The 24,235-nt window shown below is 38.8% G+C and overlaps 1 protein-coding gene across 1 annotated transcript in view; it reads left to right on the top strand.

Annotated features, from left to right (window-relative positions):
- AKAP6 (A-kinase anchoring protein 6) overlaps nt 1-24,235 on the top strand; it is a 419,768-nt gene that overhangs the window by 81,122 nt on the left and 314,411 nt on the right. The window contains exon 2 of the mRNA XM_023227448.2: nt 21,808-22,059. Coding sequence (XP_023083216.2) covers nt 21,808-22,059 — 252 coding nt within the window. The remainder of the gene's footprint in view (nt 1-21,807; nt 22,060-24,235) is intronic.

Below are 24,235 nucleotides of genomic sequence, written 5' to 3'. Positions count from 1 at the left end.
AGCAAACACAGTTAATAATCCTAGTAACCAGAATTAATGATGCGTTATTTATCTGTATACCTGGCTAATATTACCTGGCCACCTGACACAGAGCCCTAAAAGAATGAGAATGGCTGTGAAGTGAGAGGCCCCTGCTTACACAAAAAGAATGCTGGGAATCTGAGGATCCTGCTGCTTTGGTCTTATTCAGTTATCTGCTTTGATATTGTACTTTGTGTCCTTCTTGTGCGTAGTTTGACATGCATTCCTTGACTGTTGTTTTACCATGGAACTGACTTAACTTCTTGGTTGTTCAACTTTTTATTTTCTTTTTTTATTTCTCACAAAAGAAATAAATCTCTAGTGGAGAAAATTTTAAGCATACAGATAAACAGTATAATAAAAATCATTTGTAATGCTGCCACCTAGAGAAAATACTATGAACAGCTTCGACATATTTTTTACTTTAGTATACATAGCTATTCTTTTTTTCTATATAGAACTCTTTTATAACTTACTTTTTCTCAGGTAACAATATGCCTTGAAGATCTTCTGATGGCATTAAATATATTTTACAATGTTTTTAACATCTGTGCATTTTTTTCATTATGTGGAATACCACATCATGTTAAACTCCCTCTCTTTTTATAATTTTTCACCATTATAAACAAGTATTTGATAGCATTTCAGTAGGTAAATTCATTACTGCCTTAGAAAAGAATCCTATGAATAAAATTGTTGGGTTGATGGGAGGTAATGGAGCTTTCCAAAGGTTAATTGACAGCTTGCCTTCCCATCTACCTGATATGAAAGAATGATACTGGCCTCAGAATCTGGATTTGTTGTTATCTAATTTTCAGAATCCTAACCAAAGGACTTAGATCCTATGAGGCTTCATTTCCTGTTCTGGACTCTGAGGTGTGAGACCTAAAAACTTATGTCTATAATATTAACTCCCAACAGACATATTGTAGGTGTTTAAATACAAATCAACAGTCAAGCCAGTTGCTGTGGATGTTTATTTATGTGGGGGAGGAAGGCATAGAAACACGTCCTTAGAAGCTGTGCCATGGTCTTACTGATCTAAATATATTAAAAGTACATCTAAGAAAGAGCTGCCCAAGGTCATACAATGAGTCAGCAATGAAATCCCAAATAGAACTTTCATTTCCTTAACTTCTCTCTCCCAGTATAAAAAGTACTAATGAACAGGTCAGGAGAAAGCATTTGTAAATTAACCTGTAAGGTCCTTTATACCTTGAAATGCTCCAAAATTTCAAGAGAGTTACTAGACATTTACATCAGATAAAACAAATCTCAACTGCTAATGGATATTGATAGATTCTTTACAAGATTAAATCTTAAATGACTGTAATGAAGAAAGAGCAACAGGTGCTATAGGGAGATGAGAATGAGACTCAAAGGAATCTGTGTATACCTCTTGCCTGGGAAGGGATAAGTAGGGTGGAGGAGTAATGGCCTGAACCCAGCATAGCAACTAAGGAAAACACAACCAAAAGGGCTTCTCAGGACATTAATCCTGGAGTAAAGGTGGGGGTCTTAACTTTCATTCTGAATGAACCATAGACCTTTCCTCCTCAGCTTGGTGGTATGGATCTGCACTGTTACGTCAGGGCCTGTGGCATGGTGACCTTCAGGAGTCCTAGAATGTATTAGTCTGTTCTCACGCTACTAAAAAAGACATACCTGAGACTGGGTAATTTATAAAGGAAAGAGGTTTAATGGACTTAGTTCCACATGGCTGGGGAGGCCTCACAATCATGGCAGAAGGCAAAGGAGAAGCAAAGGCAAGTCTTGCATGGCGGTAGGCAAGAGAGCTTGTGCAGGGGAGCATTATAAAACCATCAGATCTCATGAGACTTGTTCACTACCAAGAGAACAGTATGGGGGAAACTGCCCCCATGATTCAATGATCTCCACCTGGCCCCGCCTTTGACACATGGGGATTATTACAATTCAAAGTGAGTTTTGGTTGGGGACACAGCCAAACTATTTCAAAGAGATACCTTTCAATGTCCCTAGGACTGGAACTCAAGTCTTCTGATTCCCATTTAGTACTAGTTCTACTACTTGGAAGAAATAACAGTAATTTTACAAGGTTTTTCAGATATATGCCAAAACTTCTGGGTAACTAAAGCTTGGGCTGTCTTATGGGTGAATTACACAAAGTAAAAGAGAAAGAAAACAAAAGAAAATCTTTGAGCTTGAGAATAGAGCTCACCCATCTAGTACTGTCTTGATAGATGAGGAAACTGAGGCTCAGCAATCTATGGGGATACAGATAACCAATACACACAGGGGCCAAGAATTCAGGCTCTCTGATGCCCAGCATGATGCAAAGTGATCCAGATACATTTTTTGTTTCATTTATTCTTTCCATGATCATCTTGAAGCTTTTGTCTCATGGTTTGTGAATTCAATATCAGTAACATCAGCATGTATTAAGACTTTATTTACGTGTGGTATTAAACTCTGTGGAGCAAAATAGACAAAGTGCTTGCCCTACAAGAATTTCCTAAGGCAGAGAGACATGATAGAGATAGACAGAAATGACCTATAGACCACTGAACAAAGCAAATATATAAATTGCATAATTTTTACAATGTGAGATGGTGAATGAAGAGATGCTCACAGTCTGTTGCTTGAAGAGAAGATCTGTCTTCATAACCCTGTCATCTACAGTAGTTATATTGGAAAGAAAAAAAGAACAAGAGTGCTTCACCTGGCATACCTAGCATTAGAGTCGAGTTTCTGTGGTATATCATTGACGACTATCTTCAGTGATTTTTGTTCTTTTGCATATTCTGTGATGATCTGCAAAGGACTTTTCCCTCTTTGAATGGGAACTAATGATCATGTGTTCTTAGTCATATTTTTAATTAGCCTTTTTTTCCTTCTAGATGGGCCTTGAAGATGGTAAAGGAACTTGTAAAATTCCCAATTTTTTAAACTATATCGTATGAACTGTGGTGAACAAAGAGCAGATAAAGACAAATCACAGGTGAACCTCCTCTCTTCTATGCTGATAAAAGGCACCTTGATCAGGTATCTTATAAATACCTGTCTTAGTCTTTCGCTTCAGGACCAGTACCAGTACTAGTAGTAGTATTAAAATAGTATTGCTATTCTAAAACTATCATATATGTAATGTGAAATAAAATGAAAAGTAAGTATGGGATCTTCTAATTCCATCACCACAAAATTTTGGGGTGAAAGAAAGGAAATACAAATATACTATAGAAGATATTAGGTAAAACCCTGTATTCCTGAATTTGAATTGGATATATCAGTTATGAACTCATAGGTGTTTTATTTTTCAATACCTGTTTTTCCTAGCTCTATTAATTAAAAAAGCCTAGAAACAGTGACCAATTCAGTAGTAATGAACAGCCCTATTGCCTTGGTAGTGGTCTGGAAAAACTTTTCCCATTAAAGGAAACCAAGGCTTCTTAGAAAAATATCTGATTTTACATCACGTACAAGATGAATAAATAAGCTCTCAAAGACTACTATTATAGAATAGTCAACTTGAAGCTAGATTGAAGGAGATCCCACTGGCCAAAGATGGGCAACTGAGCTTCAATAAGGTTAAGAACTGCAGTGAATCAAAAGTGGATCATATATGTTTAAATCCATGAGTATGCAGTTATATCAAGTAAGGCAACCAGTCGGTTACCTTCTGAATATGACAGAACCAATTCATTTCCTCAAAAACTAGGTAAAGAAAATTAAAGACTCAAATATTTGTCTTAACTTTCCTTTATGAATTTTACCTCTGTGATCAAATAGTTGATAAAGGGAAGCATCTTGTATTGAAGTTATTCTAACTAATAAATGAAAACAAAATGATAGAATATCATCATGCTGGAGGTGGTTCCAAGATGGCCAAATAGGAACAGTTCAAGTCTACAGCTCCCACTGTGAGTGACGCAGAAGATGGGTGATTTCTGCGTTTCCAACTGAGGTACCGGGTTCATCTTACTGGGGATTGTTGGTTAGTGGGTGCAGTCCATGGAGTGTGAGCTGAAGCAGGGCAGGGCATTGCCTCACCTGGGAAGCATAGCTGAACAAAAGGCAGCAGAAACTTCTGCAGACTTAAACGTCCCTGTCTGACAGCTTTGAAGAGAGTAGTGGTTCTCCCAGCATGGAGTTTGAGATCTGAGAATGGATAGACTGCCTCCTCAAGTGAGTCCCTGATCCCCAAGTAACCTAACTGGGAGACCTGTCCCAGAAAGGACCGACTGACACCTCATACAGCTGGGTGCCCCTCTTAGATAAAGCTTCCAGAGGAAGGATCAGGCAACAACATTGGCCATTCTGCAATATTTGCTGTTCTGTAGCCCCCACTGGTGATACCCAGGCAAACAGAGTCTGGAATGGACCTCCAGCAAACTCCAACAGACCTGCAGCTGAGGGTCCTGACTGTTAAAAGGAAAACTAACAGAAGGGACATCCACACCAAAACCCCATCTGTACATCACCATCATCAAAGACCAAAGGTAGATAAAACCACAAAGATGGGGAGAAACCAGAGCAGAAAAGCTGAGAATTCTAAAAATCAGAGCACCTCTTCTCCTCCAAAGGAACACAGCTCCTCGCCAGCAATGGAACAAAGCTGGATGGAGAATGAGTTTGACAAGTTCAGAGAAGAAGGCTTCAGACAATCAGTAATAACAAACTTCTCCGAGCTAAAGGAGGATGTTCGAACCCATCACAAAGAAGCTAAAAACCTTGAAAAAAGATTGAACAAATGGCTAACTAGAATAAACAGCATGGAGAAGACCTTAAGTGATCTGATGGAGCTGAAAACCATGGCATGAGAACTACATGATGCATGCACAAGCTTCAGTAGCTGATTCGATCAAATGGAAGAAAGGGTACCAGTGATTAAAGACCAAATGAATGAAATGAAGCAAGGAGAGAAGTTTAGAGAAAAAAGAGTAAAAAGAAATGAATAAAGCCTCCAAGAAATATGAGACTATGTGAAAAGACCAAATCTACATCTGATTGGTATACCTGAAAGTGACGGGGAAAATGGAACCAAGTTGGAAAACATTCTTCAGGATGTTATCCAGGAGAACTTCCCCAACCTATCGAGGCAGGCTAACATTCAAATTCAGGAAATACAGAGAACTCCACAAAGATACTCCTTGAGAAGAGCAACCCAAAGACACGTAATTGTCAGATTCAGCAAAGTTGAAATGAAGGAAAAAATGTTAAGGGCAGCCAGAGATAAAGGTCGGGTTACCCACAAAGGGAAGCCCATTGGACCAATAGCAGATCTCTCAGCAGAAACTCTCCAAGCCAGAAGAGAGTGGGAGCCAATATTCAACATTCTTAAAGAAAAGAATTTTCAACCCAGAATTTCATATCCAGCCAAACTAAGCTTCATAAGTGAAGGAGAAATAAAATCCTTTACAGAAAAACAAATGTTGAGAGATTTTGTCACCACCAGGCCTGCCTTACAAGAGCTCCTGAAGGAAGCACTAAACATGGAAAGGAATAACCAGTACCAGCCACTGCAAAAACATGCCAAATTGTAAAGACCGTCAATGCTAGGAAGAAACGGCATCAACTAACAAAATAACCAGCTAACATCATAATGACAGGATCAAATTCACACATAACTATATTACCCTTAAATGTAAATGGGCTAAATGTTCCAATTAAAAGACACAGATGCAAATTCGATAAAGTATCAAGACCCATCGGTGTGCTGTATTCAGGAGACCCATCTCACGTGCAGAGACACACATAGGCTCAAAATAAAGGAATGGAGGAAGATCTGCCAAGCAAATGGAAAACAAAAACAGGCAGGGGTAGCAATCCTAGTCTCTGATAAAACAGACTTTAAACCAACAAAGATCGAAAGAGACAAAGAAGGCCATTACATAATGGTAAAGGGATCAATTCAACAAGAAGAACTAACTATCCTAAATATATATGCACCCAATACAGGAGCCCCCAGATTCATAAAGCAAGTCCTTAGAGACTTACAAAGAGGCTTAGACTCCTACACAATAATAATGGAAGAATTTAACACCCCACTGTAAACATTAGACAGATCAATGAGACAGAAAGTTAACAAGGATATCCAGGAATTGAACTCAGCTCTGCACCAAGCGGACCTAATAGACATCTACAGAACTCTCCGCCCCAAATCAACAGAATATACATTCTTCTCAGCACCACATCACACTTTACTCCAAAATTGACCACATAGTTGGAAGTAAAGCACTTCTCAGCAAATGTAAAAGAAGAGAAATTGTAACAAACTGTCTCTCAGACCGCAGAGCAATCAAACTAGAACTCAGGATTAAGAAACTCAAAACCGCTCAACTGCATGGAAACTGAACAACCTGCTCCTGAATGACTACTGGGTACATAACAAAATGAAGGCAGAAATAAAGATGTTCTTTGAAACCAATGAGAACAAAGACACAACGTACCAGAATCTCTGGGACACGTTTAAAGCAGTGTGTAGAGGGAAATTTATAGCACTAAATGCCCACAAGAGAAAGCAGGAAAGATCAAAAATTGATACCTAACATTACAATTAAAAGAACTAGAGAAGCAAGAGCAAACACATTCAAAAGCTAGCAGAAGGCAAGAAATAACTAAGATCAGAGCAGAACTGAAGGAGATAGAGACACAAAAAACCCTTCAAAAAATCAATGAATGCAGGAGCTGTTTTTTTGAAAAGATAACAAAATTGATAGACTGCTAGCAAGACTAATGAAGAAAAGAGAGAAGAATCAAATAGACGGAATAAAAAATGATAAAGGGGATATCACCACCAATCCCACAGAAATACAAACTACCATCAGAGATATAAACACCTCTATGCAAATAAACTCGAAAATCTAGAAGAAATGGACACAGACACCCTCCCAAGACTAAACCAGGAAGAAGTTGAATCCCTGAGTCGACCAATAACAGGCTCTGACATTGAAGCAGTAACTAATAGCCTACCAAGCAAAAAAAGTCCAAGACCAGACAGATTCACAGCCGAATTCTACCAGAGGAACAAAGGGAAGCTGGTACTATTCCTTCTGAAACTATTCCAATCAACAGAAAAAGAGGGAATCCTCCCTAGCTCATTTTATGGGGCCAGCATCATCCTGATACCAAAGCCTGGAAGAGACATAACAAAAAAAGAGAATTTTAGACCAATATCCCTGATAAACATCGATGCAAAAATCCTCAATAAAATACTGGCAAACCAAATCCAGCAGCACATTATAAAGCTTATCCACCACAATCAAGTGGGCTTCATCCCTGGGATGCAAGGCTGGTTCAACATATGCAAATCAATAAATGTAATCCATCATGTAAACAGAACCAAAGACAAAATCTACATGATTATCTCAATAGATCCAGAAAAGGCCTTCGACTAAATTCAACAGCGCTTCATACTAAAAACTCTCAATAAACTAGGTATTGATGGGATGTATCTCAAAATAATAAGAGCTTTTGTGACAAACCCACAGCCAATATCATACTGAATGGGCAAAAACTGGAAGCATTTCCTTTGAAAACTGGCACAAGACAGGATGCCCTCTCTTGCCACTCCTCTTCAACATCGTATTGGAAGTTCTGGACAGGGCAATCAGGCAGGAGAAAGAAATAACGGGTATTCAGTTAGGAAAAGAGTAAGTCAAATTGTCCCTCTTTGCAGAGGACATGATTGTATGTTTAGAAAACCCCATTGTCTCAGCCCAAAATCTCCTTAAGCCGATAAGCAACTTCAGCAAAGTCTCAGGATGCAAAATCAATGTGCAAAATCACAAGCATTCCTGTATACCAATAACAGACAAACAGAGAGCCAAATCATGAGTGACTCCCATTCACAATTGCTTCAAAGAGAATAAAATACCTAGGAATCCAACTTACAAGGGATATGAAGGACCTCTTCAAGGAGAGCTACAAACTACTGCTCAAGGAAATAAAAGAGGACACAAACAAATGGAAGAACATTCCATGCTCATGGATAGGAAGAATCAATATCGTGAAAATGGCCATACTGCCCAAGGTAATTTATAGATTCAATGCCATCCCCATCACGCTACCAATGAGTTTCTTCACAGAATTGGAAAAAACTGCTTTAAAGTTCATATGGAACCAAAAAAGAGCCCACATTGCCAAGACAATCCTAAGCCAAAAGAACAAAGCTGGAGGCATCATGCTACCTGACTTCAAACTATACTACAAGGCTACAGTAACCAAAACAGCATGGTACTGGTACCAAAACAGAGATATAGACCAGTGGAAGAGAACAGAGCCCTCAGAAATAATACCACACGTCTACAACCATCTGATCTTTGACAAACCTGACAAAAACAAGCAATGGGGAAAAGATTCCCTATTTAATAAATGGTGCTGGGAAAACTGGCAAGCCATGTGTAGAAAGCTGAAACTGGATCCCTTCCTTACACCTTATACAAAAATTAATTCAAGATGGATTAAAGACTTAAATGTTAGAGCTAAAACCATAAAAACCCTAGAAGAAAACTTAGGCAATACCATTCACGACATAGGCATGGGCAAGGACTTCATGACTAAAACACCAAAACCAATGGCAGCAAAAGCCAAAACTGACAAATGGGATATAATTAAATCAAGGAGCTTCTGCACAGCACAAGAAACTACCATCAGAGTGAACAGACAACCTACAGAATAGGAGAAAATTTTTACAATCTACCCATCTGACAAAGGGCTAATATCCAGAATCTACAAAGAGCTTAAACAAATTTACAAGAAAAAAATCAAAAAACCCCATCAAACAATGGGCAAAGTATATGAACAGACACTTCTCATAAGAAGTCATTTATGCAGGCAACAGACACATGAAAAAAATGCTCATCATCACTGGCCATCAGAGAAATGCAAGTCAAAACCACAATGAGATACCATCTCACACCAGTTAGAATGGTGATCATTAAAAAGTCAGGAAACAACAGTTGCTGGGGAGGATGTGGAGAAATAGGAACACTTTTACGTAGTTGATGGGAGTGTAAACTAGTTCAACCATTGTGGAAGACAGTGTGGCAATTTCTCAAGGATCTAGAACTGGAAATACCATTTGACCCAGCCATCCCATTACAGGTTATATACCCAAAGGATTATAAATCATGCTGCTATAAAGACACACGCACATGTATGTTTATTGTGACACTATTCCCAACAGCAAAGACTTGGAACCAACCCAAATGTCTATCAGTGATAGACTAGATTAAGAAAATGTGGCACATATACAGTATGGAATACTAAGCAGCCATGAAAAAGGATGAGTTCATGTCCTTTGTAGGGACATGAATGAAGCTGGAAACCATCATTCTGAGCAAACTATCGCAAGGACAGAAAACCAAACACTGCGTATTCTCACTCATAGGTGGGAATTGAACAATGAGAACACTTGGACACAGGGTGGGGAACATTACACACTGGGGCCTGTCGTGGGGTGGGATGAGGGGTGAGGGATAGCATCAGGAGATATACCTAATGTAAATGACGAGTTAATGGGTGCAGCACACCAACATGGCACATGTATGCATATGTAACAAGCCTGCACATTGTGCACAGGTACCCTAGAACTTAAAGTACAATTTTAAAAGAATATCATCATGCTACACCCCCCAATACATTAACAGATCTAGGCACCACTGACCATCAATTACCAAAATAGTTGATATCACCAACTGTTGAAAAAAGAGCAAAAGTCAAAGTTGAATACCTCTCTCTCTCTCCTTTTTTTTTTTTTTTTTTTTTTTTGAGACGGGGTCTGATTCTATCGCCCAAACTAGAGTACAGTGGTGTGATCTCAGCTCACTGCAACCTCCACCTCCCAGGGTCAAGCCATCCTCCCACCTCAGCTTCCTGAATAGCTGAGACCCCAGACACACACCTCTATGTCTGGCTAATTTTTGTATTTTTTGTAGAGATGGGGTCTCACTTTGTTGCCCAGACTGGTCTCAAACTCCTGAGCCAGGCGATCCACCGGCCTCAGCCTCCCAAAGTGCTAGGATTACAGGTGTGAGCCACCATGCCTAGCCATGAAGTTAAATATTCCTCCTGATTAAAATATGTGTGTGTGTGTGTATACACACATACACATATATATACTGTGGTACTTACTGTTTTGTCAAATAAATTGAAGCTGAGATGAATCAGGTCTCCGGATCCAGATACCAGTTTGTAGAAAGTAAAGAGAACAGAAGAACCAGCAGGCTGGACTGCTTCATGTGGCTTCAATCAGCAAATCCAAATTGTGGAGAACTCTGCAGGTCTAATGCCCCAAGTTCTTCAGCAGATAAATTGTACGAAAAAGAAACACAGATAGAAAAAGAGATTAAAAGAGACTTGAGCTGGGTGTAGTAAAACGTGCCTATGGTCCAACTGCTTGAAAGGCTAAGGTGGGCACATCATTTGAGACTAGCCTAGGCCAAACAGCAAGAGCCTGTTTTTTTTTTTTTTAAAAAAAAAAAAAAAAGGAGAAGAGACTTAAAAGACATATCAAAATAAAAACTGGGCAAAAGTAAATTTTTATATCCAGGTACTCTTGTGAGGGAATGATTGCTATGCAAATCAGGATAGTGGTCACTTTTGGAGGGATGAAGCCTCTGTGCTGGAAAGGGGACAGATGGAAGCAGTTCTGGGGTGAGGGTGGCTGGTAAAGTTCTAAATTTTGACCTGGGTGGTTGTTACAAGAGTGTTTTCTTTATAGTAATTACTAAGCCATATATATAAATATATAGTATACATGTAAATACATATTTACATATATACATATATATTACATACATTTATTAAATATATTTATTTGTGTGAGACAGTCATCTGTTTCATTTTATAATAAATTGTAAAAAAAACAAAAGAGAAGGCATGTTAGAAAAATCCACAAACCTGATGCTGCCCTAGAGATTATTACAGCACTATCAGTACTGGGTAAATAAAGTTATGAAACGTTTTCTGGTGCACAAAGAATATAAATTCTACTGTAGATATATCTGTGTATTATCAGTGGAGGGCTACCTTTCAAGTGCTGGGAGGTTTTGTTTTTGCAGTGCGTAGCAGCAGGCTTGCACGTAGTTCCCACTTCAGCGTCAGTCAGCCTAGACAGATGACCCATTTCTGGCTCCGTGTTTTTCAACGTGTGGTGCATAGAACACCAGTATGATGGCCACCACATGCTTAAGAAAATGCAGATTCTTTGGCCCTAGCTATCTTCAAAAGGAGTAGCCCAGGAATATGCATGGTTAACAAGCACACTGCAAGGTAAGAAACACCACTGGCTTCTCTATTAATGTCTACCTGAAACACTGCTAAAAAAATCAGTTGTATGAAGTTGTCTTGGGAAAGGTAGAGATATTCTGAACAATTTCCAGAAGAGCTATTGAGAGTCAAGACCATAGCCATGATTTTTTAAGTGAATGAACTCAGATTTTGAACCTGTATTGTGTCATGTAGAATACTGAATACAAGAGTGACTAAGCAGTAGCTTGCTTAGAAAAACAATTTCTCCAGTGTGCAATAGCAATGGTCAGTTTTCCTCCAAACTTTTTGTTTAGGGTTTATTGCCGGTCAAATAAGTCAGAGCCTGGAATTAGGTATTTAAAGTGATAGCTCAATCAGTGAGTCCTCTGAAGCTTTTTAATAACAACTTTATGCAAAAAAATTTCAAATCATGGAAAGAAAAGCAATCTACATTTGTTTATGGCCAGGTATATCCTGACAGAACTTCTAATTGGTCCTTTCTCAGTTGAAGGCAGAGGAGACTTTCAGAGACGTGAAGGCAGAAGTGTGAACCCTTCCAAGACTATATTCTGCATCTTCATCCTCCTCTATCATCTCTCTGCTCGCTTTTTCAGACCCTCTCCTAATCAAAGCAGGAGGTGACCCAGTGTCAGTGACTACTGATATGACTTGCTGAGTGAGTGCCAGTTAGAGTAAATATACTTCAGAAAGAAAGTTAAGCTACTGTTTGCTTTTTAGGGGTTTACCTCTAATTTGTAAGATATAGTATTTTATCCAATTGAATTCAGTTTCACAAACATCCTTTGCATTTGTATGGCAGTGTCCTAACAGTGTGGCATTATAGATAACTAAAACAAATAAGACACATTTCCTGTTTCTAGAAAGATACAGTCTAGTTAGGGAGATGGATGAGTAACAGCCAATAATAATAGCAAATCATTTCCACATAAATTAGCTCCTTTTAGTCATCACACTGTCACATTTTTAGCACTAAAAAGGATAACTACTGTTTATAGAGTTCTTCAAACTTTGGAGAGAAGTTCTGTGATGATTATAAAAAGTCTCAGCATCATTCCCACTGCTCTCCATTATAGTCATTCTTTATTATTGTTATTTTTTTTTAAATTTGAGACAGGGTCTCACTCTATTGCCCAAGCTAGAGTACAGTGGTGTGATCATGACTCACTGTAGCCTTGACCTCCTGGGCTCAAGTGATCCTCCCACCTCAGCCTCCCAAGTAGCTGGGACTACAGGTGCCTGCCACCAGGTCTGGATAATTTTTTTATTTTTATTTTTTTGAGACAGTCTTGCTCTGTTGCCCAGGCTGGAGTGCAGTGGCGAAATCTCAGCTCACTGCAACCTCTGCTTCCCGGGGTCAAGTGATCCTCCTGCCTAAGCCTCAGAGTAGCTGGGATTACAGGCGCCTGCCACTATGCCTCACTAATTTTTGTATTTTTAGTAGAGACGTCGTTTCACCACATTGCCCAGGCTGGTCTCAAACTCAAGTGATCTGCCCACCTCAGCCTCCCAAAGTGCTGGGATTACAGGTGTAAGCCACAGCGCCCCGCCCAGGCTCAGATAATTTTGTATCTTTTGTAGAGATGGGGTTTTGCCATGTTGCCTAGGCTGGTCTCAAACTCCTGGACTCGGGGATCCTTCCACCTTGGCCTCCCAAAGTGATGGGATTGCAGGTGTGAGCCACCGTGTTCAGCCCATTATAGTTATTCTTCATATGGCAAAAGAAGAAACTAGGCCTATTAGAAAAGTGTATTTGCTAGAGGAAGAGTAAAGAAGAGGTAGTCTAGTTTGTGTTTTTTTACATAGTATTTTTGTAACCAGTTTAGATTCACAGCAAAATTAAGAGGCAGGCACAGAGGTAGCCCTTATATCCCCTGTCCCCACACACGCATAGCTTTCCACATTATCAGCACTCCCCACCAGGGTGCTACATTTGTTACAACTGATGAACCTACATTGGCACATCATTATCACCCCAATTCCATAGTGTACATAGTGTACATTGGGTTCACTCTGTCTTGTACATTCCACAGATTTTGAGGAATATTAAATTATGTGTATCCCCTTTATAGTATGTAGAATAGTTTCACTGCCATAAACATCCTCTTCTCTTCTTAGTCTTCCCTCCTTGCCCACAAATGGTCTGGTAGCCACTGCTTTGCCTTTTCCAGAGTGTCATATAAATGGAATAATACAGTTTGTAGCCTTTTCAGATTGGCTTCTTTCACTTAGTAATATACATTTAAGGTTTCTCATGTCTTTTCATAGCTTGATAGCTTACTTCTTTTTAGCACTAATATTCTGTTGTCTAGATATACCATTGTCTAGATATACCAAAGTTTATTCATTCACCTACCAAACTCCTTGGTTGCTTCCAAGTTTTGGCAATTATGAATAAAGCTGCTATAAACATCTGTGTACAGGTTTTTGTTTGGATATGAGTTTTCAACTCCCTTGGGTAAAAACCACGGAGTGTGATTGCTGGATTTTATGGTGAGAATATGTTTAGCTTTGTAAGAAACCACCAAACTGCATTCCCACTGCAGTGAATGAGAGTTCCTGTTACTCCACATCCTCACCAACATTTGGTGTTGTCAGTATTCTGAATTTTGGCCATTCTAACGATTATGTAATGATATCTCATTGTTTTAATGGTATCTCATTGTTTTAATTTGCATTTCCCTGGTGACTTATGATACGGAACCATCTTTTTATATTCTTATTTGTCATCTATTTATTTTCTTTGGTGAGGCATCTGTTAAGGTCTTTGGACTGTTTTTTAATTGAGTTGTTTGTTTTTGTTGAGCTTTAAGACTTCTTTATGTATTTTGAATAATAATCCTTCGTAAGTCTTTTGCAAATATTTTCTCGCAGTCTGTGGCTTTTCTTTTCATTCTTTTAATGATGTCTTTCACAGAGCATAAATATTTAATTTTAATGAAGTCAGCTTATTAATTCTTTCATAGATTGTGCCTTTGACATTGTATCTATTAACAAAAAGTCATTGCCAAACTCAAGGTGATTTAGATTTTCTTCTATGATATCTTATAGGATTTTATAGTTTTGCATTTTACCCTTAGGTCTGTGATATATTTTGAGTTAGTTTTTGTTAAGAGTGTAAGGTCTATGTCTAGGATTATCATTATTATTATTATTTGCTTGTAGATGTCCAATTTCAGCACCATTTGTTGAAAAGACTGTCTTTTCTCTGTTGTGTTGCCTTTGCTCATTTGTCGAAGATCAGTTAACTATTACTTATGTGGGTCAACCTCTAGGCTGTCTAGTAGGTCTACCCTTAGGTCTATGATATATTTTGAGTTAATTTTTGTTAAGGGTGTAAGATCTATATCTAGGATTATTATTATTATTGTTATTATTATTATTATTATTTGCTTGTAGATGTCCAGTTCCAACACCATTTGTTGAAAAGACTGTCTTTTCTCTATTGTGTTGCCTTTGCTCCTTTGTCAAAGATCAGTTAACTATTACTTATGTGGGTCGACCTCTAGGCTGTCTATTCTGTTCATTGATCTGTTTGTCTGTTCTTTTGCCAATATAACATTGTCTTGATTACTGTAGCTTTGTAGTAAATCTTGAAGCTGGGTAATGTCAGTCCCCCTGTTTTGTTCTTTTTAAATATTGTTTTGGATATTCTGGGTCTTTTTACTCTTCACATAAACTTTTATTATTATTATTATTATTATTATTATTATTATTATTATTTGGACAGAGTCTTGCTCTGTCCCCCAGGCTGGAGTGCAATGGCGCGAATCTCGGCTCACTGCAACCTCTGCCTCTTGGGTTCAAGGGATTCTCCTGCCTCAGCTTCCCAAGTAGCTGGGATTACAGGTGTGAACCACTGCTCCCAGCTAATTTTTGTATTTTTAGTAGAGATAAGGTTTCACCATGTTGGCCAGGCTGATCTCAAACTCCTGACCTCAGGTGATCCTGCCTTGGCCTCCCAGAGTGCTAGGATTACAGGTGTGAGCCATCACACCCGGCCTCTTAACATCAAATTTAGAATTAGTTTGTTATCTATAAAATAACTTGCTAGGTTTTTGATTGAGTTGAAGTTATACGTCAAGTTGGGAAGAACTAACATCTTGACAATATTGAATCTTCCTATCCAGGAACATGGAATACCACTGCATTTATTTACTTCTTTGATTTCTTTCATCAGTTTGTAGTTTTCATGTAGATCTCATACATGTTTTTAGATTTATACCTAAGATTTCATTTGGGGGATGCTAGTATAAATGGTATTGTGTTTTTTATTTCAAATTCCAGTTGTTCATTGCTGGTATATAGGAAAATAATTGACTTTTGTATATTAACCTCATATTCTGCAACCTTGCTGTGATTGCTTATTAGTTCCAGGAGTCTACTTTTTTTTTTTTTTTTTTCCATTCTGTCAGATTTTCTACATAGATGATCATGTCATCTTTGAACAAGACAGTTTCATTTCTTCCTTCCAAATCTATGCCTTTTCTTTCCTCTTTTTATCTTATTACAATAGTTAGGACTTCTAGTATGATGTTGTAAAGGAGTACCGAGAGGAAACATCCTTGCCTTGCTGTCAATCTTTGCGGGAAAGCTTCTAGTTTCTCACTGTTAAGTTTGCTGTTTGCTATAGGTTTTTTGTAGATATTCTTTATCAAGTTGAGAAAGTTCCCCTGTACTTCTCCTTTACTGAGAGGGATAGTTTACTTTTGGGGAAATAAAAATATTTTGCCATAGGGAAATCTGTCACTCTGTTTTTCGAGAAAGGACAGTTTTGATAGTCAACTAAAGATTACTTCATACTCTGCAATAGGAAGGTTTTTGTATAAAGTTGCAATTTCAATTTCTAAGGTTTACTTGTGAGTTTTATTGCAACTAACTGTGATATTTCCTTAATCTGTATTTTAAAATATGAAGTACATGTTTTAGGTCAGAATCTCTTTTTAGCTTTTTGTAATAAACACATACACATATGGTGAGCGTATGGGTAAAGAAACTTTGTTTTTTTGGAGGCAGGTTCTTGCTTTAAGACAGGTTATTTTCTTGCTTTGGCCAGGCTGGAGTGAAGTGGTATGATCATGGCTCACTGCAGCCTACACCTCATGGGCTCAAAGCATTTTCCCACTTCAGCTTTCTGTGTAGCTGGGACTACAGGTGTGTGCCACCACACTTGACTAATTTTTTAATATTTTTGTAGTGATGGGGTCTCCTGTGTTGCCCAGGCTGGTCTAGAATGCCTGAGCCCAAGCAATTCTCCTGCCTCAGTCTCCCAAAGTGCTGGGATTACAAGCATGAGCCTCTTCACCCAGCCATTAGGGGAATTTGCCTTTCTTTCCTTTTCTTTTTCTTTTTTTTTTTTTTTAGGATTGCATTTGTGTGACTTTTTGAAACTCAGGTGCCAAGTGTTGCTTCAGTACCTGGATGAGGATGTTGCTGGGTGGGCAGACTTCCTTCCAGATGCACATGGAGCCCTGGAGATTGGCAATTTGAGGCACCTTGACGGAATGTTGATCCATGTACATTTGTAGTCTCACAGGGAAACCTTTAAGATGTTTTGAGAATGGTGGAGAAAGGGTATGATGGCCTCATGATGAGGCAGCAAAGAGATCGCCTCCTAGGGATTAACAGGAGCTGAGAAGTCACACTCAAGAGTTATTACAGTAAGCAATCAGAGCAATCACAAGAAGGGTGCCTCATTTCTGTCCCTAGCTGGTGAAAACTGGACATACTGGTTAAATATATAAGAGTTACTTTAACACCCCTGCATTTGCTTAGAAGAAATAAGATGCAATGAAAAAGTATACAATAATATGTTTTACAAAAGGAAAACATACCCCTCTCACATAAGCATACAACCCAATTTTAAAAAACAAAGAAAACGGAAAAACCAACTGACTCAGCCAACTAGAGTTTATTTGTAAACACTCTCAGGTCACCTTAGTGTTTGTATCAGCTGCTTGAGAAACCACAGAAGATTCCTTTCTCATTGACAGGAGACAGCAGCTGCAATTTTGAGACAGCAAGGTGTCTGCAAGGTTGAGTGAAATGAGCAATTGGTAACATAATGTATTCAATGCATTTTGTTCTGTGAGTACTGAATGCCACAGGGCTATTGTGCTGTATGTGAATTAAACAAAGCAATGTAGAGGGTCAGTTTCCCACATTAGCACAGTAATATCTATGGGAAAAAAAATCTATGCAACTTTGAAGATATTGTTAACCATTGTCATTTGCATTAATTCACTTTGAGATGGGCTCCAGATTAGCTTCATTTTCTTTTATACTTGCTAGAAAATAATATGGAAGCTACACAGAATTACTATATAAAATTAGTGCTGATGATCACAGTGCCACCATGACTTTAAAGAGTTTTGCTTTTTGTAATTTCCAAGAATATGAAGGCAGTGTGTGATCCAAAATGAATTTTATGTGTACTTTACTGAGACTATAAACTGCTTTTCCTGTATTAGTTTAAAAATTATCATACAGTAGAATTGACTTTCTTTTTTGGTGTACAGCTTAACCCATGTGTAGATTTGCATAACACCTCCACAATCTATACCAAACAGTTCCATCAGTCTGCAAAACTCCCTTGTGCTATCAGTTTAGAATCATGCCCTCCCCATCCCCAGTCTCTAGTAGTCACTCATCTATTGTCTATCACAATAGTTTTGTCTTATGAGAATGTTATTTATATAAATAGAATTATACAGTGTGTAACATTTTGAGACTGGCTTCTTACACTTAGTGTAATGCCTTTAAGATTTATCCAAATTGTTACAGGTACAGTGGTTCACTTTTTAAAAAACTGCTGCATATAGGCATACCATAGTTTATCTATTTACCCATTGAAGGACCACTTACCTATGATCAGTTTACCCATTGAAGGTTTTAGCGATGGTGGGCAGAACTTCTTTTCATTTTTGTGTGCGTATAAGTTTTCGTTTCTCTTGGATAAACACCCAGGAGTGGAATTGCTGGGTCATATGGTAATTGTATGCTTAATTTTATAAGAAACTGCTAACCTGTTTTCCAGAGTGATTGTACTGTTCTGAATTCCCGTAAGCAGCACAGGAGAGTTCTGGTTGTTCTAGAAGTCCTTAGCAGTTGGTGCCGTCAGTAATTTTTTTTATTCTAGGCATTCAAATGGGTGTAAACTGGTATCTCATTGTGGTTTTAATTTACATTTCCATCTTGGCTTATGTAGTTGAAGATTTTGTATGTGCTTATTTGCCATCATTATGTCTTCTTTGGTAGGTCAGCACTTGTGGGAAAGGTGTTTTTTTCCCCTTGGGGTCCATCTGCTTCAGTGGGAAAGGGGCCAATTTACCTTGCCCAGTTATGTAGGGAGTGAGATGTGGAAATCTAAGTTAACTGGCACCAATGATACCCTAGTGCCCTTTATGTATTGTTTTCCCTGGATAGTTTCCTGGCAATCTTGACCCATGACCTGGTTCTGACTACATTCCTACATCTATTATGAAGGAGCCAAATCATGTATAAAAGGAAAAGATGGCATGTGCTTTGACATGATGCTTTCATGGTACGAAGACTCTATGTAACATTTTGTATTGCAGGATGGTGTGGAGTAGATGAGAAATGTATATATGGCTATTCTGAGCTGCTAGCATAAAGGTTACCCACGCCTTTTTCTCTCCTAGGTATGTAAGATATTCTGCATCTTTAGCATCAAAGTGAGATGCCAGAGACGGAGGCTAACAAATCTGAGTTATGAATCAAGAGTATGAGGAAGTGGAGACTACTGCCAAGATAGTAGTTGAACAGTGATCACCATAGATACTGCCCATAGCATAGGCATACCCCATAGATGCTAGGAGGAGGGTCGTATTTGAGGAAAGGGTCACTGGAGGAGCTGGTGGCCTGGATGAGATTGAAGAGCACCTGTAGTGGGAGACAGGAGTGAAAAAGTTGAACAAATAGAGGTTGGTGGCATAGAGGACTTTCTGATATTGTTGCACAGGTGATGTGATGGTGAAGTCCACAGTAGAGCTAGGGTAGAGGCTTGTCCCAGTGGAATGGATATGAAGGTCCTGGGAGCTGTGGAGTAAAGGAAATTTGAGGCTACAGTGTTGGTTGGTTCATCAGTGTGAATATTGGCATTACCAAAGATAACGCCATGCTTGATATAGAGACAGTAAAATGTGAACCAGTTGCATTCTTCAATGTAATGTAGAGGAGTAAAAGGGAAGAATGTAGGTAATAGCAACGAGTGAGGAAGACAGTAAGGTTTGTCAGACCAGGCACCTACTGGGAAAAAAGGGTGTTAGTATGTGGGTGAAAGAGTAATGATCAGAAAGTGCCAAGGTAGCAAAGAGGCATTGAGGCCAGCCTTCCCCCATCATCCCTACTATCGTCTCTCAGGTGAAGACTGGGAGAATGAGCAGCCTTCCCTGGGAGGGCAACGGGGGAAGTGGGATTCTTGGGCAGAATCAGGTTTGGGTGAGACCAGGAAGTAGATGGATTCTGTGAAGAAGTTAAGGAGTGTTTTTTACAACAGAATGGCGCAAAGTATAGAGAATTTGGAAGAACTCAGCAGTGGGAGGGAGGGAGTTTCTCAAAGTGGCACAGAACAACACAGAAATGAACATCCTAAGAGGACAAAAGATACGGGCATTTGTTTTGGGGTAGTGGTCAAGAGGTGTGGGAGAATACATGAAATAGACACTCCAACCAGAAATCCCAGGCAATGTGGAATATCTGATGATAGCAATGAGAGCCCTGCTCTTCTGTGATGAGGCCAGCAGAGACGAGTCAATCTGGCTGTGATTGGTTCCCATGTACTGGCTAATGGAGTAATAGATTTTTCGCCCTAAATTTCTTTTGGACTGCGTTACCTTGTGGGTGCCGTTTGGGAGAACCTTACCCAATTAGTGCTTCAAAGTTCATCTAGTTTAAACTTTTGTTCTGTTTCAAGTTATAATCACCAGTTTGTACCACTGTCGCCAATTAGTTCTTGGGTTTCAAGAACTAATATTGGAGCACTCATTGGACTTGTACAACAATTAATGTTCATAATTTAGCACAGCTTGTCATTCTTCAATAGATTTTTTCCCTTGTATATTTTTAAATACAGATTGTATATTTTCATTTTTCTTTTTAAAAAAGTAACTGAATTACATGAAATCAGAAGGTTGTGTTTCCAGCATAGAGTGACTATTTTGACACTAATGGTAGGGCTCAGAACTCTAATGCTATCTTCAAACTTTGGCCCTAACAAAAATCATAAATAAAAGCTCAGTTTTAAAAAATCACTAATGTACAACTGAAAATGAGTAACTGAGCCCTTTTAGCTGACACCATCATTTTGATGCTTAATGGTCTCTTACATTGCCCAAGTAAATACTACCATTGATGCCACTCATTTCATGCTGCTGGCCTCTGACAGCACAATGGAAATTTGGGAACTTGTAAGAACAAGTGACATGTCAGATACCAAACCTTCCTACCTAATAGTATGTGTCAAGGATATTGAGACTGAGTTAGTAATGTTTTTGTTTAAAATATCTGCATGAAACAAAACAAAATTGTATTTTGTCTTTTTTCATCTTTGGAATTTTTCTGGCTTTGTTTCATAAGAGTGATCCTGCTTGTAAAGTGTGGGTTGAAAATTTCGATATCCACTGTAAATTTAGGCTGGGTGCAGTGGCTTAGGCCTGTAATCCCAGCACTTTGGGAGGCTGAGGTGGGTGGATCACCTGAGGTCAGGAGTTCAAGACCAGCCTGGCCAATGTGGTGAAACCCCATCTGTACTAAAAATACAAAAATTAGCTGGACATGGTGGTAGCCGCCTGTAAACTTAGCTACTCAGGAGACTGAGGCAGGAGAATCACTTGAACCCGGGAGGTGGGGGTTGCAGTGAGCTGAGATCATGCCATTGCACTCCAGCCTGTGTGACAAGAGTGAAACTCCGTCTAAAAACAAAAACAAAAAGAAAAAGAAAAAAACAAAAACAGAAAAAAACCCAATGAATTTAAATATTAAGTTGTATACTTGTGGGAGAGTGACAATTGCCCCTTACATCAAATACCCCATAGTTCACTGAGAATGGCTGAGAGTGCCTTTGAAGCACACATTCTAGGTTATCTTTCTTCAAAGGTGTCTAGATGATGCTTCTAACCTGAAATATTGTGTGCCCAGTGTAGCTTAGTACTAGCAAATAAAACAGCCATTGGTTCCCTTCCAGAATACCCAACAAACAATAAAAAAGAGAACAGACAGTGAATTGGAGAGATGCACCTCTCACCTTGGCTGAACTTTAAATTTGGGCATCTGATGGAATAGCAGGATTTGTGTGGTTTAGAAAAAGATTAATTGACCTAAATGGTCAAAGGCCCAGTGCACAGGAATATGGCTTGCAACAGTGTATCTGAACTAAAACAAAGGCCCCAGGAATCCAGGGTGCTACGGTTGGCCCTGATAATTGGTGTTAGGTAAGAGTGAACTTTTCTACCACCCTCACCTCCCTCCAGGATAAGGCAAAGTAGTCCTCACATATTTTGCTTTTCTTTACTGCAGGACATTTGTGAAGATATTTCTGATCATGTTGAGCAAATCCATGCCCTCCTTGAAACAGAGTTCTCCTTAAAGCTGCTGTCTTACTCTGTCAACGTGATAGTGGACATCCACGCAGTGCAGCTCCTCTGGCACCAGCTTCGAGTCTCAGTGCTGGTTCTGCGGGAGCGCATTCTGCAAGGTCTGCAGGACGCCAATGGCAACTACACTAGGCAGACGGACATTCTGCAAGCTTTCTCTGAAGAGACAAAGGAGGTGAGTGTTTTCCTTGAAGTTAAGCAATGCATTGCCAGGTGTGACCATTTGAGAATGTTTTCAGTTTAGAGATATAGGATAGGAATTCTTTGTAGGTAAATAAGCAGGCCCTGATGGGCTTTGAATCTAGGCATAGTGACTAGAAGCTAGGGCACTTCCAATATGAATGGGGCTTTAGACCAGAGTTAGCTCATACCTGGTAATTTGCACACATGCCATTCATTGTTATTGATGCTAACCTGTCTTCCTTTTCCTCTTCAATTATTTAATAAATATATATTGAGTACATATTTATTTACTAAATATAAGAAAGAAAGCACCTAATCCAGACAGAGGAGGCTTTCCAGAAGAAATGATTCTACTGGAGACCTAAAGGAGAGACAGGAATAGACTGGTGAACAGAGGCAGAACATGTTTTAGGCAGAGGACATGGCATGATCAAATACCCAGAGATAAAAAGAGAATGACAGGCCCAGAGAGCTACTAGTAGGACTGGAGCAAAAAGCTCAAGGAACTAGGAGGTGGGATTTGGGCTAATAGGTAAGCTGAGGTCAGATCATGAAGGTAAAGAGCTTTTTAAATTCATATTAAGAGATTTGGACTTTATTTTGAGGATAAAAGAAGTGTTTGTTCAGCGAACTCCCATGATTCATGTTTTATAGTGAATCAAATGGACATTTAGAATATTATACAAAATATGTTTGATTTTTCTTATATTTAGTACCTGGAAGATTTTATCGTTATTCTTGATGAATAACTTAAGAATGAACCCTGTACGTTTGAATCCAAGTGAACTCTCTCGTTCTTAAATAAAATGGACATATATTTATAGAAAAAAAGTGTTTTTGCTTGCTAAGCAGGGGCTGTACATACACATATGGATACCATATATGGATGCATTGTATGTGGGGAGTGGTGGGTATGTGTTTGTGTGCGGGCATGTGTGTTTAGTCTTTTGGCTCTTAATACCCAGTTTAGTGTTCTACTATTAGTTTGTGTAAAACATATATTCTAAAAGTCTATAAGGCACTTACATTAATATATGATATTAAAAGGCCTTATAATGAGTGTTGCATAATTCATTAATTTATTGACTTATTAATGTTACAGTGCCTCCAACATTATCAACACCACCAAACAAATCTGTACCTATTCTCACAAACCATTTATTCTTGTTGATTTTTGTTTATTCAAAATAAAGGTTCTTGCTGTGGCAAACTCCCCGCAGGGCCTAGAAGTCCATAGGAATCAAAATCGACTAGGCTTACCTCTAACTTTAAGTCACAGTCTTTGTTTTCAGTTAGCTCTTCCTTTTACTGTGGCACCGGGGAAGTGATGTAGACTTCAGTAGAGTAACCATAGGATGAATATGTGAGTTGTGTGTTAGTTCCCAGATGCCATCCCTCCCAAGTAGATCCCGAGAGGGTTCTCAACTGGGACTCTTGTCGTTATGGGAGACTACAAAGAATCTCAACTGACCAACTTTGCCCTAAATCTGATATCCATGACAGAATGTGCTAATGGAGATCAGAGATGAAGAAGGTTTGTCTAACCTCTAGAGAGATCTTTCTTTAGATACCTACCTGGCATCTTCAAGTCTATACATTCTTTTCGTCCCCTCTCCCCATTTGTTGTCCAACACCCAATGCTCTGTCCAGCATCCAATGCTGGTCAGTAATCAGATCTGCCTGCTTTCTACTACTAGAAGGAGATTGAAAATCATTGATTCAAATCATATATTTATTAAATCAATAAACATTTGTTGATAATCAACTCTGTTGTAGGAGCTGGAGATATAGCAGTGCTCTAAGGTTTATTGTTACTGTTATTATTGTTCTGTGGAATACATCCATCATACACTTCATTGAACTTGTATCATTCATGAAGTAGTAGCTCAAGAAATGATGAAGAGCCATGGAGGGTAATTGTTGCTGGCCACTGTTTTTACAACTGTGTTGTGAATTTACAATAAGTTGCATCTATTCTCACAACACGAACTCAGCAATTATGAATGGATTTGATTGGAAGCAGTTTAGTGCATTCTTATGTTTGAAGTCAGTCTTTAGTCCTGTTGTAGAGATTGAAGAAAATGTTGTATGAGGGGTAAAGGAACAGTAGATTTTCAGTTATCCATTTTGTGGATATGTTTCTATGAATTAAAGTTCTGCCTTTGTAA

The sequence above is a fragment of the Piliocolobus tephrosceles genome, chromosome 6 (assembly GCF_002776525.5).
Source record: "Piliocolobus tephrosceles isolate RC106 chromosome 6, ASM277652v3, whole genome shotgun sequence".
Lineage (NCBI taxonomy): Eukaryota > Metazoa > Chordata > Mammalia > Primates > Cercopithecidae > Piliocolobus > Piliocolobus tephrosceles.
Note: the sequence above shows the minus strand (reverse complement) of the source record. Positions and strands in the feature narration are given on the sequence as shown.